This window comes from Pseudophryne corroboree, chromosome 6 (assembly GCF_028390025.1).
Source record: "Pseudophryne corroboree isolate aPseCor3 chromosome 6, aPseCor3.hap2, whole genome shotgun sequence".
In the NCBI taxonomy this organism is placed as follows: Eukaryota; Metazoa; Chordata; class Amphibia; order Anura; family Myobatrachidae; genus Pseudophryne; species Pseudophryne corroboree.
In genome coordinates this window covers 406,835,721-406,853,511 of record NC_086449.1, presented here as the reverse complement: position 1 = coordinate 406,853,511, position 17,791 = coordinate 406,835,721, and the positions used below count along the sequence as shown (strand labels likewise).

General features: G+C 45.8%; 1 protein-coding gene across 6 annotated transcripts in view; it reads left to right on the top strand.

Moving 5' to 3' along the window:
- Positions 1–17,791, top strand: part of FRMD4A (FERM domain containing 4A) — a 751,780-nt gene that overhangs the window by 574,105 nt on the left and 159,884 nt on the right. For all 6 annotated transcript variants that reach the window (XM_063926906.1, XM_063926905.1, XM_063926903.1 and 3 more), the window contains exon 6: positions 5,776–5,832. In XM_063926906.1, coding sequence (XP_063782976.1) covers positions 5,776–5,832 — 57 coding nt within the window. The remainder of the gene's footprint in view (positions 1–5,775; positions 5,833–17,791) is intronic.

Genomic DNA, 17,791 nt, shown 5'->3' with positions numbered 1-17,791 from the left:
CCCATACCAACCAATCAGATTGTAGCTATTACCTTTTAGAAGGTGATAAATAGAATCTTATTGGTTGCTATGGGCAACATCTCCACTTTTAAAAACCTGCACATAGGTCAATTTACCACTAAGTCCCTGGGCCTAATGCCTTCCTGTCTAATGGGAGCAACTTATGCTTGGGACAGATGTCGAGGTTTGTGGGCCTAGTGTAGGTGGCATCTGCCTAGCACCCAAAGTTTTACTTAAGTGGCATGGGACTAGCGCCTGAAGTATTATTACCGTGGCCTAGAATCCTAAAGGAGGGTACACACTGAGAGATACGTTCTTAAATTCTAAGCAATCTGACTAGATTTCTTAGACGTTAAGCACGGATCTCTCCGTGTGTATGCCCCACAGCGATAGGGCCGCGCTGCCCAGCGAGGCGCTATCGCCGATGCTAGATTGGCCTTGCATGGAGACACAATCTAGCACATCGCTCATTTCAGCGCTGTGTGCTGAGCGGGGGAGAGATGTGTGCTGACTGTTCGTGCTAGATCGATCAGTCCACATCTCTGGGAGAAGTCTCCCTGTGTGTACGGTGCTTAAAGCCTACTATCTGAAGTTATTTAGCCTAGCAGAGATGAAAATCCCTGGTGATCTAGTGGAAATTTATAAAATCCCCACTGGGGTCCTACCGCCTCTATTGTCTTCAGTTGAACAAGTATTGGTTCAGTCAGAGACCCGATCTTGCCACACATCTGCCTTCACAGCCTCAGGTCTTCTGGAACACTACACCTGAGGTTCAGCACCCTCCGTAGCCATTAACACGGCAAGCCAGGTTTGGCCTGTCATATCAATCTGTGTCCTGGCCTGTGGAATGCCGTAATGGGCACTCTGGTTAAGTTAGAATCCAGCTGGGGCTCTAGTTCTCGCACCCTACCGTCCGTTACACATTTTTAATCCTAATGTAAGATAAAAGGTTTTCTATTTTCAAATGGATGTACCTGCAACAAATAATGCTTTGGTTATTCAAATTAGATCATTTACAGTATACTTTGGTCAAAGTTGAACAGCACATGTTATAGATTTTCATTTTCCAAGTTACAGTACATTATTGCAGTTTATGGAAATATATAGACATATTGTTTACTAAACTAAAACAGTTTCTACATGCCTCATTAAAACATTTACCAGAGAAATTCCTTAATTGTTCTCACTTCCTGATTTATGTTTTTCCCTGAGGTCTTAATATAGGCCCTCGTTCCGAGTTGTTCGCTCGCTAGCAGATTTTAGCAGCATTGCACACGCTAGGCCGCCGCCCTCTGGGAGTGTATCTTAGTTTAGCAGAATTGCGAATGAAAGATTAGCAGAATTGCGAATAGAAAATTCTTAGCAGTTTCTGAGTAGCTGGAGACTTACTCCTACATTGCGATCAGCTCAGCCCGTTTCGTTCCTGGTTTGACGTCACAAACACGCCCTGCGTTCGGCCAGCCACTCCCCCGTTTCTCCAGACACTCCCGCGTTTTATCCTGGCACGCCTGCGTTTTTCCGCACACTCCCAAAAAACGGTCAGTTTCCACCCATAAACACCCACTTCCTGTCAATCACACTCCGATCACTTCAACGATGGAAATTCTTCGTTCGGACGTGAGTAAATCTACTAAGTTTTGTGCTAAAATACTTAGCGCATGCGCTCTGCGTACCATGCGCATTTTTGCCTTAATCGCTCTGTTGCGAAAATCGGCAACGAGCGAACAACTCAGAATGACCCCCATAATGCTGTAAAAGCAGATTTTTTTTTCACATTATCATTGGGTACTGCTGAGCTGTGTTCAGTATACACAGTATACAGTTGTAGTCACAAAGCATTTTCATTTGTAACCAAAGGCAACAAAAGTAAAGGCCAGTACCCACTGGCCGATGTGGGATAGATGTGTGCTGAGCGAACCGCTCAGCACACATCTCTCCCCCCGCTCAACACAGCGCGATGTATGCTGAGCTTGCTGGGGGAGACGGGGGGTGGCCGCTTATTTCACCCGGCGGGTGAAGTGAGCGACCCGCTAGATTGGCCAGCATGCAGGCCAATCTAGTACCAGCTATCGCTGTGAGGGGTACACACGGAGAGATCACTGCTTAAAATCTAAGCAATCTAGTCAGATTGCTTAGATTTTAAGCAGCGATTGCTCCGTGAGTACCCCCCTTAACTGTTTTACCAAGATAATATATAAGCTAGAATAAGTCTGTTATAGGATTTAATTACAGCCCTTTAAAAAAAAAAAAAAAAAAAAAAGGTAAATTCTAAAAAAAAAAAAAATCTGTCAATGTTATTGTCAGCGAGATTTTAAAACAGCACAAATATTTTTTGTGGAAGAAACTGACAGGAAACTCTCGAACAGAAGCCTGGATGCCATAACTTTATTGATTAGGGAAACATTGCACATACAGTCATTCTGGTGTCTGGTCATTGATCAATATTTTAAGTAAAATTCCTGCATAGCCATAAAAATCAGTCATCCCCAGACTACACTATCTCACAACTCTCTAACGCTGCACAAGCACTCATACAGTGCATGATTCCTGTTTGTAAGTAAAGCAAATAAGCAAGCACTTGTAAAACAATGCTGCACTGCAGTTGGTGCACATATAACATGTGCAGAGAGATTTAGATTTATATGGGGGGTGTTCAATCTAAATTGCAGCATACAAATTAAACTGTCTAACGTGTGGGCTACATGCAAAAGCAGCCAGTATTTATCCTGCACAGAAAAAATCTAAATGTATATGCTCCCCTTGCATGGCGACATGGTTTGTTCCAGACACAAAATTACTTGTTTTGTTTGCTTTACAAACATGAATCAGGCCCATAATGTCCATGATGACATACATAATATAGAAATGTTAAAGAAAATAAGTAGCTATCAAATGAACATGAAATGTTAAAATGTCACAAGTTTGTATTAGTCGATGTAATATTCTTGGGACAGTTCCTGATAGCACTATAGTATAAGAACTTAGACAACTGCTTATCTTAATTACTTTTACGATCTCCGTGTATTGTGGTGGTAAACCAAATTTTACACATTTGTTAATGTCCAATTAAAGGATATGTCCAGTCACAAATACATTTGTACTACCGTCCCTTTTATCCAAACTATCATCCCATGACTTCTGAAGAGTATGGGTATGTCTGGTGGCCATACTTTTCCCCCCAGAAAATCTTTTACAAAATATTTAATTATTGGTTTAAGAAAGTCAGAAGATTACTATCTACAGTATGCTTAATGGGTATTTAACGTGCTATATAGTCAGTGATTAAAAAAACTTATATGGAACCTCTGCTTAGTGATAAGCACAGAAATGGAACAGGTGAGAACAAGCTCTTAAAGTTTATATGTTGAAAGCAGTGTTACTAACACTTTCTATACAAGCAGTATTGTCACTTTATCCATCGTAAAGTCTACACAACAATTTGTTGTGCTTTGTGTCTATAAAACTATCCAGTTCTGCACCTGCATATGATCCTAAGCACCACTTTTCCTCCCAGTCCTGTGTATTTTACTTGTTACTGCTCCTGTTGTTTTGTTTCTGCTTTTGCTTGGTATGATTGTGTTCATTAAAAATATGCATTCATAAATAATCTGTTTGGCAGTCACAGTAGATTAGATATGAAGGATTATAGTTACGCTATGCCAGTTATGCCTTTTTGGTGGTTCAGCCACCGGAAATCCCTTTCTTTAGCCAACAAATCTTTCCGTTCCTTGTGGTACATTTGGGAGCAACAAAAAGAGTATAAATGACAACTCTGTGAGTGAGGGTAATTCATCTTACATGACAGATTCCCCTAGCCCCTTCCTGTATGCCAAAATGAAGAATAGTGTTTTGGGGGATTTTCTGTGTATATTGCTAGATAACATGGATGGAATTAGGCATGTTTACCATGTAATGTACAATATAAAGAGTGAAAGGGGTATTCAACATGATCATCCTTCTGTTGTGGAACTACACATCCCAGCAAGCCCTCCCACAATGTTAGCATGCCCTAATAGCAAATCTGTGGCAGGGCATGCTGGAATGTGTGGTACCACAACAGCTTGAGGGCCACATGTTGAATTCCACTGCAGTACACTAAGAAAATCTGCATTTGTGATGAAAATATTTTTATGAATGTTTGTGTCTAAGGTAAATATAGCGGAAAAAGCAACACGTTTCTGTCATGTTCCTTCTTTCTGTCGCTCTGCACATCCACCGCCTGTAGGAGATTCTTCCCACCATGGCCCTAACTTTGTGGAGTTTGTATATTCTCCCCGTACTTGCGTGGGTTTCCTCCTGGTACTCCGGTTTCCTCCCACAATCCAAAAATATACTGTAGGTCAGGGGTGGCCAAACAGTCGATCGCGGACACATGGGGGCATATGTGGCACTGTGGGGGCATATGTGGCACTGTGGGGGCATATGTGGCACCGTGGGGGCATATGTGGCACCGTGGGGGCATATCTGGCACTGTGGGGGCATATTTAGCACTGTGGGGGCATATCTGGCACTGTGGGGGCATATCTAGCACTGTGGGGGCATATCTGGCATTGTGGGCACATGGCACTGTGAGGGGCATATCTGGCACTGTAGGGGCATATGTGGCACTGTGGGAGCATATCTAGCACTGTGGGGGCATATCTGGCACTGTGGGCACTTGGCACTGTGGGGGCATATCTAGCACTGTGGGGGCATATGTGGCGTTGTGGGGGCACATCGCGTTGTGGGGGCATATCTAGCACTGTGGGGGCATATCTGGCACTGTGAGGGCATATGTGGCACTGTGGGAGCATATCTGGCACTGTGGGCACATGGTACTGTGGGGGCATATCTGGCACTGTGGGCACATGGCACTGTGGGGTCATATCTGGCACTGTGGGCATATCTGGCACTGTGGGGGCATATGTGTATCTGGCACTGTGGGGGCATATGTGGCACTGTGGGGCATATGTGTATCTGGCACTGTGGGGGCATATGTGTATCTGGCACTGTGGGGGCACATGTGTTTGAGGTTTGTAGCTGTGGGGGCCAATGCGTGATTTCGTGTGAGACAGTCATTACACCCTGTGCAGCAAGGCTACGCCCCTTTTTGTTATGCCACCCTTTTTGGGTGCGCATCTGCAGCGCGCGCTATTATCCCACCTAGGTAGATCACAAAAGCTTTTCAGCTTTCAAAGTAGATCACTGACTCAAAAAGTCTAGCCACCCCTGCTGTAGGTTAATTGGCTTCTGACAAAAATTAACCCTAGTATGAATGTGTGTGCGTATACAGTAAATGTGCTAAGAAATATAGATTGTAAGCTCCACTGGAGCAGGGACTGATGGGAATGGCCATATACTCTCTGTAAAGCGCTGCAGAAAATGTGTGCGCTATATAAATAACTGGTAATAAATAATAATAAATAAGTCAGCGTGGAGGCGGGGCACACACCCATGATTATTAGATTGCAATGACTATGTGGCTTATGCACTGCTCGCTCCTCTGCCATACATGTCAATATCCTCCTCACCTTTGCTTGTTTCTTGAGCAAGCTAAGCTGTAATAACCAAATGTGACTGATGGCGTAGCTCTGCGGCTCTCTGTACGTTAGAACCTTTTAGTCACATGTGTGGCAGAATATATGTTAGAAGTAAAGTTTAATGTGATCCCTCTTTCTTAACATTCCATATGACAAAACAACAGAGGCAGCCACAGAAGGAGTAGGGCTCTGCACGCAATGTTATACAGCTTGGAACAGCAATCTAACAACATCTTTTTCTCTTTGCATTTTGCAGGAATTGATAGATGTTGACAGTGAGGTTGTTTTTGAGCTGGCAGCATACATCCTGCAGGTAAGACGTTTTCTTCACGGTCTATCTGATTGTTATCACATAATAGAAATTAAATAGATATTTAAATGTAAACTTGTGTCTTTAAATCATGTATAGGCCTCATGCATTCAAATGTAAAATACGATACTAATTAAAAAGCCAACGTCATCCCCCCCCCCTCAAAATCCACATGTGTGTGACTTCTTGGCTTTCAGAACCATTTAAGAAAAAAAAGAAAAGAAGACACACTTCCCTCCACATAGAAACTTATGTGATAATTTATTATTTTGTCAGTTTCAGTGGTAACGTTCTCCATACAATGAAGCTTTCTTTTATATCAAGTTATGAAACCTTATTTGCCTCTGGGGGTGCCTCCTTGAAGTATCTATTATATTTATCAGCAGAAAAAGCAAAGGTTAAGAATGATGCTATACTAACCATGACTGTTAAACCCTATGTACTGTGTGGTATCCGGATGGTAGGTCGACAGTCAAGAGGTCAACCAACTATTGGTCGAAATTGGCATGGTCAACACAGGAAAAAGGCAGTCATGTTAAAATGGTGGACACGGGACAGGTTGACACATGAAAAGGTCGACATTACTTTTTTATATACAGTATACAGTATATGTATGTATATATATATATATATATATATATATATTTCTCTAACGTCCTAGTGGATGCTGGGGACTCCGTAAGGACCATGGGGAATAGACGGGCTCCGCAGGAGACAGGGCACTCTAAGAAAGAATTAGGAATACTGGTGTGCACTGGCTCCTCCCTCTATGTCCCTCCTTCAGACCTCAGTTAGAATCTGTGCCCGGACGAGCTGGGTGCACTTTAGTGAGCTCTCCTGAGCTTGCTAATAAGAAAGTATTTTGTTAGGATTTTTTATTTTCAGAGAGATCTGCTGGCAACAGACTCTCTGCTACGTGGGACTGAGGGGAGAGAAGCAGACCTACTCACTGTGGATAGGTCATGCTTCTTAGGCTACTGGACACCATTAGCTCCAGAGGGATCGAACACAGGAACGCACCCTTGGTCGTCCGATCCCGGAGCCGCGCCGCCGTCCCCCTCGCAGAGCCAGAAGCCGGCGTGAGAAGCAAGAAGACTTCGAAAGCGGCGGCAAAAGACTCCAGTCTTCATATGAGGTAGCGCACAGCACTGCAGCTGTCCGCCATTGCTCCCACATTAAACCTGCACACTCCGGTCACTGTAGGGTGCAGGGCGCAGGGGGGGGGGGGCGCCCTGGGCAGCAATTAAGTACCTCTTGGCATAAAAGAGCATATATACAGTTGGGCACTGTATATATGCATGAGCCCCTGCCATTATTTTACACAAAATCGCGGGACAGAAGCCCGCCGCTGAGGGGGCGGGGCTTCTTCCTCAGCACTCACCAGCGCCATTTTCTCTCCACAGCTCCGCTGAGAGGAAGCTCCCCAGGCTCTCCCCTGCAGAATCACGGTAGAAAGAGGGTAAAAAGAGAGGGGGGGCATATAAATTTAGCGCAAAATCAGTGTATCCAGCAGCTACTGGGTAAACACTAAGTTACTGTGTAATTCCTGGGTCATATAGCGCTGGGGTGTGTGCTGGCATACTCTCTCTCTGTCTCTCCAAAAGGCCTTGTGGGGGTTCTGTCCTCAAATAGAGCATCCCCTGTGTGTGTGGTGTGTCGGTACGCTTGTGTCGACATGTTTGACGAAGAAGGCTATGTGGAAGCAGAGCAGGTGCAGATGAATGTGGTGTCTCCGCCGACGGCGCCGACACCTGATTGGATGGATATGTGGAAGGTGTTAAATGATAATGTAAACTCCTTGCATAAAAGGTTGGATAAAGCTGAAGCCTTGGGACAGTCAGGGTCTCAACCCATGCCTGATCCTACAGCGCAGAGGCCGTCAGGGTCTCAGAAGCGGCCACTATCCCAAATTGTTGACACAGATATCGACACGGATTCTGACTCCAGTGTCGATGGCGATGATGCAAAGTTGCAGCCTAAAATGGCAAAAGCCATCCGCTACATGATTATAGCAATGAAGGATGTATTGCACATCTCAGAGGAAAACCCTGTCCCTGACAAGAGGGCTTATATGTTTGGGGAAAAAAGGCAAGAGGTGACTTTTCCCCCTTCACATGAGTTAAATGAGTTATGTGAAAAAGCTTGGGATTCTCCTGATAGGAAAATGCAGATTCCCAAACGGTTACTTATGGCGTATCCTTTCCCGCCAACGGACAGGTTACGCTGGGAGTCATCCCCTAGGGTAGACAAAGCTTTGACATGCTTATCTAAGAAGGTAGCCCTGCCGTCACAGGATACGGCCACCCTAAAATATCCTGCGGATAGAAAGCAGGAAGGTATCCTGAAGTCCGTTTATACACATTCAGGTACCCTACTAAGGCCGGCAATTGCGTCGGCCTGGATGTGTAGTGCTGTAGCAGCATGGACAGATACTCTGTCTGAGGAACTTGATACCTTGGACAAGGATACTATATTACTGACCCTGGGGCATATAAAAGACGCTGTCCTATATATGAGGGATGCCCAGAGAGACATTTGCCTACTGGGCTCTAGAATAAATGCAATGTCAATTTCTGCCAGAAGGGTCCTGTGGACTCGGCAATGGACAGGTGATGCAGACTCAAAAAAGCACATGGAGGTGTTACCTTATAAGGGTGAGGAATTGTTTGGGGACCGTCTCTCGGACCTAGTTTCCACGGCTACGGCGGGGAAGTAAAAATGTTTGCCATATATTCCCTCACAACCTAAGAAAGCACCGTATTACCAAATGCAGTCCTTTCGAGCACAAAGAGGCAAGAAGGTCCGAGGTGCGTCTTTTCTTGCCAGAGGCAGGGGTAGAGGAAAGAAGCTGCACAATACAGCTAGTTCCCAGGAACAGAAGTCCTCCCCGGCTTCCACTAAATCCAGCGCATGACGCTGGGGCTCCACAGGTGGAGCCAGGAGCGGTGGGGGCGCGTCTCCGAAATTTCAGCCACCAGTGGGTTCGCTCACGGGTGGATCCCTGGGCTATACAGATTGTGTCTCAGGGATACAAGCTGGAATTCGAAGTGATGCCCCCTCACCGTTACCTCAAATCGGCCCTGCCAGCTTCCCCCATAGAAAGGGAAGTAGTGTTAGCGGCAATTCACAAATTATATCTCCAGCAGGTGGTGGTAAAGGTTCCCCTCCCTCAACAGGGAAGGGGTTACTATTCCACAATGTTTGTGGTACCGAAACCGGACGGTTCGGTCAGACCCATATTGAATTTAAAATCCCTGAACATTTACCTGAAAAGGTTCAAGTTCAAGATGGAATCGCTCAGGGCGGTCATTGCAAGCCTGGAAGAGGGGGATTTTATGGTGTCTCTGGACATAAAGGATGCTTACCTTCATGTCCCCATTTATCCACCTCATCAGGAGTACCTCAGATTTGTGGTACAGGACTGTCATTACCAATTCCAGACGTTGCCATTTGGTCTGTCCACGGCACCGAGAATATTTACTAAGGTAATGGCAGAAATGATGGTGCTTCTGCGAAAGCAAGGAGTTACAATTATCCCATACTTGGACGATCTCCTCATAAAGGCGAGGTCCAGAGAGCAGTTGCTGATCAGTGTAACATACTCTCGGGAGGTGTTGCAACAGCACGGCTGGATTCTGAATATTCCAAAGTCGCAGCTGATTCCTACGACGCGTCTGCCCTTCCTGGGCATGATTCTGGACACAGACCAGAAGAAGGTGTTTCTCCCGGCAGAGAAGACCCAGGAGCTCGTGACTCTGGTCAGAGACCTCTTAAAACCAAAACAGGTGTCGGTGCATCAATGCACGCGAGTCCTGGGAAAGATGGTGGCGTCATACGAAGCCATTCCCTTCGGCAGGTTCCATGCGAGGACTTTTCAGTGGGATCTGTTGGACAAGTGGTCCGGATCGCATCTTCAGATGCATCGGCTGATCACCCTATCCCCCAGGGCCAGGGTGTCTCTTCTGTGGTGGCTGCAGAGTGCTCACCTTCTCGAGGGCCGCAGGTTCGGCATACAGGACTGGGTCCTGGTGACCACGGATGCAAGCCTCCGAAGGTGGGGGGCAGTCACTCAGGGAAGAAATTTCCAGGGGCTGTGGTCAAGTCAGGAGACTTGTCTGCACATCAATATCCTGGAACTAAGGGCCATATACAACGCCCTGAGTCAAGCGGAGCCTCTGCTTCGCAACCAACTGGTGCTGATTCAGTCAGACAACATCACCGCAGTGGCTCATGTAAACCGCCAAGGCGGCACAAGAAGCAGGGTGGCGATGGCAGAAGCCACCAGAATTCTTCGCTGGGCGGAGAATCACGTGCAAGCACTGTCAGCAGTGTTCATTCCGGGAGTGGACAACTGGGATGCAGACTTGCTCAGCAGGCACGACCTCCACCCGGGATAGTGGGGACTTCATCAAGAAGTCTTCACACAGATTACAAATCGATGGGAACTGCCACAGGTGGACATGATGGCATCCCGCCTCAACAAAAAGCTACAAAGGTATTGCGCCAGGTCAAGAGACCCTCAGGCGATAGCTGTGGACGCACTAGTGACACCGTGGGTGTTCCAGTCGGTTTATGTGTTTCCTCCTCTTCCTCTCATTCCCAAGGTGCTGAGAATCGTAAGAAAAAGAGGAGTGAGAACAATACTCATTGTTTCGGATTGGCCAAGAAGGACTTGGTATCCGGAACTGCAAGAAATGCTCACAGAGTACCCATGGCCTCTGCCTCTCAGACAGGATCTGTTGCAACAGGGGCCCTGTCTGTTCCAAGATTTACCGCGGCTGCGTTTGACGGCATGGCGGTTGAACGCCGGATCCTAGCAGAGAAAGGCATTCCGGATGAGGTTATTCCTACGCTGATAAAGGCTAGGAAGGACGTGACAGCAAAACATTATCACCGTATATGGCGAAAATATGTTGCTTGGTGTGAGGCCAGGAAGGCCCCTACAGAGGAATTCCAGCTGGGCCGTTTCCTTCACTTCCTACAGTCGGGAGTGACTATGGGCTTAAAATTAGGGTCCATTAAGGTCCAGATTTCGTCCCTATCCATTTTCTTTCAAAAGGAACTAGCTTCTCTTCCTGAAGTTCAGACGTTTGTAAAGGGAGTGCTGCATATTCAGCCCCCTTTTGTGCCACCAGTGGCACCTTGGGATCTTAACGTGGTGTTGAGTTTCCTGAAATCTCACTGGTTTGAGCCACTTACGACGGTGGAGTTAAAATATCTCACGTGGAAGGTGGTCATGCTATTGGCCTTAGCTTCGGCTAGGCGTGTGTCAGAATTGGCGGCTTTGTCATGTAAAAGCCCCTATCTGGTTTTCCATATGGACAGGGCAGAACGGCTGAAGTCAGGAAAACTGACTCGCTGTTTATCCTGTATGCATCCAACAAGCTGGGTGCTCCTGCTTCAAAGCAAACTATTGCTCGCTGGATCTGTAACACGCCTGGATTGCCGCCTCCAAAATCAGTAAAAGCCCATTCCACAAGGAAGGTGGGCTCTTCTTGGGCGGCTGCCCGAGGGGTCTCGGCATTACAGCTTTGCCGAGCAGCTACTTGGTCGGGTTCAAACACTTTTGCAAAATTCTACAAGTTTGATACCCTGGCTGAGGAGGACCTTGTGTTTGCTCATTCGGTGCTGCAGAGTCATCCGCACTCTCCCGCCCGTTTGGGAGCTTTGGTATAATCCCCATGGTCCTTACGGAGTCCCCAGCATCCACTAGGACGTTAGAGAAAATAAGATTTTACTTACCGGTAAATCTATTTCTCGTAGTCCGTAGTGGATGCTGGGCGCCCGTCCCAAGTGCGGACTTCTTCTGCAATGCTTGTATATAGTTATTGCTTATATAAGGGTTATGTTATGGTTGCATCAGGTTGGTCTGATGCTCTGTTGTTGTTGTTCATACTGTTAACTGGGTAAGTTTATCACGAGTTATACGGTGTGATTGGTGTGGCTGGTATGAGTCTTACCCTGGATTCCAAAATCCTTTCCTTGTACTGTCAGCTCTTCCGGGCACAGTTTCTTTAACCGAGGTCTGGAGGAGGGACATAGAGGGAGGAGCCAGTGCACACCAGTATCCTAATTCTTTCTTAAGGTGCCCTGTCTCCTGCGGAGCCCGTCCATACCCCATGGTCCTTACGGAGTCCCCAGCATCCACTAGGGACTACGAGAAATAGATTTACCGGTAAGTAAAATCTTATTATTATTTTTTTTACTTTTTCATACTTTACCATCCACATGGACTACAATTGGGAAAAGTAACCTGTTCCGAGCGCAGCGGTAGCAAAAAACGACAACAAAAACGTTTTAAAATGTCACGTTGACCTTTTTATGTGTCGACCTATCCCTTGTTGACCATTTTAATGTGTTGACCTTTTTCTTGTGGCGACCATGTCAATGTCGACCAATAGTGGTCAACCTATTGACTTGACCTAATCCATGTTGACCCATTGATCCATAACTGTACTGTGTACGCATGTATTGTGTCAATGTAAGAGAAAAGGTGCAGGTTTACTGGTTAGATCTTTTGAGTTTTAATTGATTCAGCCTATTTAAATGATCCTATATTAAACATGTTTCACTGCAGTCCGTGGCAGACCGCAGCAAAGATACCTGGCTCAATAACAAAGGCACGGGCGTGATTCCAGCGATTTAGCAAATAATGAAATAGGCATAACCAATTTGGTTTAATGACCACTTTAGCCAGTTATAGTTGCTCTGTATGGTTATGTTACAGATCATGGAGGTGATTCAGACCTGATCACTGCTGTGCGTTTTCGCACAGCGGGTGATCAGCAATAGACCGCATGCATATGCACCGCAATGCGCACGCGGCGGCCAACAACAACGGGCAGGGCATTCGCAAGGTTATTGACAGGAAGAGGCCGTTTGCAGGTGATAACTGACCGTTTACTGGGAGTGTATGGAAAAACACAGGCGTTCCCAAGCGTTTTCAGGGAGGGTGTCTGACGTCAGCTCCGGCCCCGTTCAGCCTGTTCTGGTCGCACTGTAGGAGTATATCCTGGGCTGCGCAGAGACTGCACACACTCGATTTATGCAGCTCGTCTTACACATGCGATCGCACACTTACACAGCGAATATACACTCCTCCTTGGGCGGCGACTATCTGAACGGAGGAGAGCAAAGTTAGCAGCCCAGCGATCAGGTCTGAATTACCCCCCATATACTGTAAAAGCTGGTGTTCCATATTTTCACATGAGCATTCCCAATACAAGATTCTGAGCCAGTTATTAATTTATTAACAATTATTTTCGTAACGCACACCTATTCCTCAGCGCTTTACAGAGAATATTGCTGTCATTCACATCAGTCCCTGCCCCAGTGGAGGTTACAATCTATATTCCCTGTCCTCAGTTTCTGCTAGGTGGCAGATATAACATTTGCAGAGAGAGTTAGATTTGGGTGGGTTATTTTGTTTCTGTGCAGGGTAAATACTGGCTGCTTTATTTTTACACTGCAATTTAGATTTCAGTTTGAACACACCCCACCCAAATCTAGAGGGCCCTACACACTGGCCGTCATGACTGCACGATATGAACGATCTCGTTCATTAATGAACGAGATAACGTTCATATCGTGCAGTGTGGAGGCTCCAGCGATAAACGATGCGCGGCCCCGCGCTCGTTCATTGCTGGTCTCCCGTCGGCTGTACATGCAGGCCAATATGGACGATCTCGTCCATATTTGCCTGCACTTCAATGCAGCCGGGTGACGGGGGGAGGGAAGAAACTTCTCTCCCCCCGTCACTGTCCCCCCGCCGCCGGGTCGCCCGTCGGCCGTATCCGCCGTCGGGCAGCTCGGCGGCGGATCGGCCAGTGTGTAGGGCCTATAACTCTCTCAGCACGTTATATCGGCCCCCCCCCCCCTCAGTGCCCATGGCTTTGCCCATCTGCTAACAAATTTGCTGCTACGATAAGGTCTGAATTACCCCTGTAGTCGGGTTCTGTAGATAACAAACCCTGATGCAGTTCGTTAGCATCATCATTTTTTCTCTTTTTAGGGGTAATTCCAAGTTGATCGCAGCAGGAATTTTTTTAGCAGTTGGGCAAAACCATGTGCACTGCAGGGGAGGCAGATATAACATGTGCAGAGAGAGTTAGATTTGGGTGGGTTATTTTGTTTCTGTGCAGGGTAAATACTGGCTGCTTTATTAACACCACACCCAAATCTAACTCTCTCTGCACATGTTAAATCTGCCTCCCCTGCAGTGCACATAGGCCTTCATTCTGAGTTGTTCGCTCGCTAGCTGCTTTTAGCAGCATTGCACACGCTAAGCCGCCGCCTACTCGGAGCGAATCTTAGCTTAGCAAAATTGCGAACGAAAGATTCTCAAAATTGCGAATAGAAATTTCTAAGCAGTTTCTGAGTAGCTCGACACTTACTCTGCCACTGCGATCAGTTCAGTCAGTTTCGTTCCTGGTTTGACGTCACAAACACACCCAGCATTCGCACAGACACTCCCCCGTTTCTCCAGCCACTCCCGCGTTTTTCCCAGAAACGGCAGCGTTTTTTTCACACACTCCCATAAAACGGCCAGTTTCCGCCCAGAAACACCCACTTCCTGTCAATCACACAACGATCACCAGAACGAAGAAAAAACCTTGTAATGCCGTGAGTAAAATACCAAACTTCTTAGCAAATTTACTTGGCGCAGTCGCAGTGCGAACATTGCGCATGCGCAGTTTGCGGAAAAGCGCTGCGATGCGATGAAAAAGAACGAGCGAACAACTCGGAATGAGGGCCATGGCTTTGCCCAACTGCTAACAAAGTTCCTGCTGCGATCAACTTGGAATTACCCCCTTTGTTTCTCCCTAAAAGATGATATAGGCTAGGCCCTAAGTGTCATTATGAATGAGATGTTCATCGATACAAAACATTAAATATTTCAATTTAAAAGAGCCATGCAATGCTCAAAAAATTGTGTAAGAGAATCACAAAACCTTGGGATTTGCTGCTATCTGGTGTTGCTAGGTGACCTTGTATAATCAGGAAATCAAAGAGGACTTTATAATGAAACGGACACACACAGATCAGGAATGAAAGTCCTCCTAGCAACTCCCTATGCAATGAGCGCCGTTACATAGGAATATAAGATGGGGCTGAATAGCCTTGTGGCATGCATGGATTTTCTGCATCATTAATTCAAGGCTGCTGGTACTTTCCCCTCCCCCATGCTCCTAATTATAAAAGTTGGAGAGATAGTAAGAAAAAACCCCTCAAAATAACTCTCAAGCCCTGTAATGAGTAGACAGGGCCTCTTTAAATCCACGCCATAGAAATGCAGCTTGTCTGTAACCAAGGTCCTTTTGGCCATGAGAAAGTTCCCAGTGTCAGAAACTCACTTGGCAGGAAGCCTTCCTGAACAACAAAACATGGGGTCCTTGTGTAGATGGAATTTTATCTTTATGATATGTTCATAGCGATGACTATTCTGGAACATTGTGGAGATGTTTTACAGTTCATTAGATTATAATAATTATAATATATTGCTTTGTTTGAAATTTGCCTGCTGCATGTTTCCTATTAAAGCTGCTGCCACTGTATAGTTTTCATGTAATTATTATTAGTAATACTTTGTAAATCTAATCTCCAGAGTAACGAGTATTTCAGTAGCAGAAGTCTGACAGTAATCATAATGGAAAAACTAATACTATAGGGTTCTTACTTGCATTGCTGGGCAATCCTTCCTGAGCATATGGTTGTTTTCGTATTTAACAACATTTCCTCATGTTCTCCCTTGCTTTCTTTCCAAGTAATGCTTTTATGAAGGAGCCGATCATGCTAGTTTTGCGGTCTGCTCCCCGTAAATAGCAGTCTGTGTATTTGTACTAAAAGGGTACCACAGAGCTATCTGATGCAGTCCTTCAGGTATTGTATACGAATGCAGAGCCCATAGGTTTCTTTCTACACAGATTGTGATGGGGGAATTGAAGTGTTGACAATGTTCTTGGCTGTGCGCAAATTGGCCAGTTACAGTAATGTCAGCATCGCAACGTCTATGGGGTGGCACAGCAAAGCTTGTAATGTACTGTAGATGGGCGCAATTTGCCATTCTTGAAAGACAATTGGGGGGATATTCAATTGTTTGTAAAGTCAGTTGGGTGTCTGTTTTGTCCTATCTAATAGACAGGAAAAAACAGACACCCCGTTGACAGTTGACTTTTAAAACAATTGAATATCTCCCTTGGAATCCTTTGTGCTGAATTGAATTCCACCCTGATAATGGCAATTGTATCAAGGTCAGAAAAGCTTGGCTTCAGTGTATGCCTCCTTACAGCTTAAGGGGGGTACACACGGAGAGATCCGTGTTTAAAATCTAAGCAATCTGACTAGATTACTTAGATTTTAAGCACGGATCTGCCATGTGTATGTCCCCCAGCGATAGCGATGCGCGGCCCCGTGCATCGCTATCGCCGGTGCTAGATTGAGCCTGCATGCAGGCTCAATCTAGCGGGTCGCTCACTTCACCGTTATGTGAAGTGAGCGGCCCCCTGTCTGTCCGTCCCCTCACTCAGCACACATTGCACTATGCTGAGCGTGGGGAGAGATGTGTGCTGAGCGGTCTGTGTTAAGATCGCTCATCACACATCTCTCCCATCAGTACCCTCCTTTAGTCTTTGTAGCCTATAGGCCACAAGATCCCTCTCCGTAATGACTAATGAGGGTGCATACACCGAAGCCAATGGGCGTGCATGCACCGTAGCTCTTCTGGGTCTGAACCCAAAAGCAAGCAATCACTTGGGCAGCACAGATGGCATAGTGGTTAGCATTACTGCATCAAAGCACTGTGGTCATGAGTTCAGTTCTCATCATGACCGATATGTGTGAAGTTTGTATGTTCTCCCAATGTGTATGTGGGTTTCCTCTTATGCACATACTGGTTGGGAATAAATATACACTAGTGTAGGGACTCCTGTGAATAAATGAAATATTACACTGCATAATATGTATATGATGGAATACATATGTATTCCCAGCGGATGGAGATGCCGGCTGTCAGTATCCCAACAGCAGTATCCTACCCGCCAGAATGCCGGCAGCGGGGCGAGCGCTATGAGTTACCTTGCGGGCATGGTGGCTCACAGCGCTCGCCGCAGGATCTATTCCCACTCTATGGGTGTCGTGGACACCCACGAGTGGGACTAGCTGTCTGGATTCCGGCATCGGTATCCTGACCGCCGGGATACCGACAGCCGGCAAATTGATTACCTCCCGTATATGATATATAAATAAACTATTAATAAAGAAACTTATCTTTTTTTCTCTTTGCAGGCTTGGGCTCTTATTGGAGCCCCTGACCTTGTAAGAGTATTTTTATTTATATCTCTGAAAAAGAATTTCTTATTGCTGCAATATACTTCAATAAGAAATTATGCTTATTTTGTGTAAATGGTACAACAGCCCCTAAGAGGTATATTTTGCCCTGATTAATAGCATCTGTTGTCATGTTTTTGTTGCCCTTTTTCAGGGCAACAAAAACCTTTTGCCAGGACATTGGCTCCAATAAGAACCTGTCACGGCAAAGAGTGACTAGTAAAGTGATAGCTTTCTCTGTTACTTTACTTCCAGGTTCTGCTTCTACTTACCTACCAATTGCGGCTATGCTTGGTAAATTGGACTACATATCCATTCCCACAGAGGTCTATTTGAACAGCTAGATAAAAAGATCACTGATTCTCACTTGGGACACATTGGGCAACTGGGCGGGTTCTACGCCCAAAATACAGTATTCACTAAAAATTGTTTTTACCTTCTAAAAAGAGCCATCGATCCCTGACAATGTCTAAACCCCCATCCTGCCACCTACCTGCTGTGAATTTAAAACACTTATCACTAAGATTTATGCGGTCTTGTATATTTTATTAATTGTGACAATTTGGTAAAATAAAAAAATAAAATAAAAATGGTGTGGGATCTCACTCAATTGACAATCAGCCCAAGGCATTTAAGC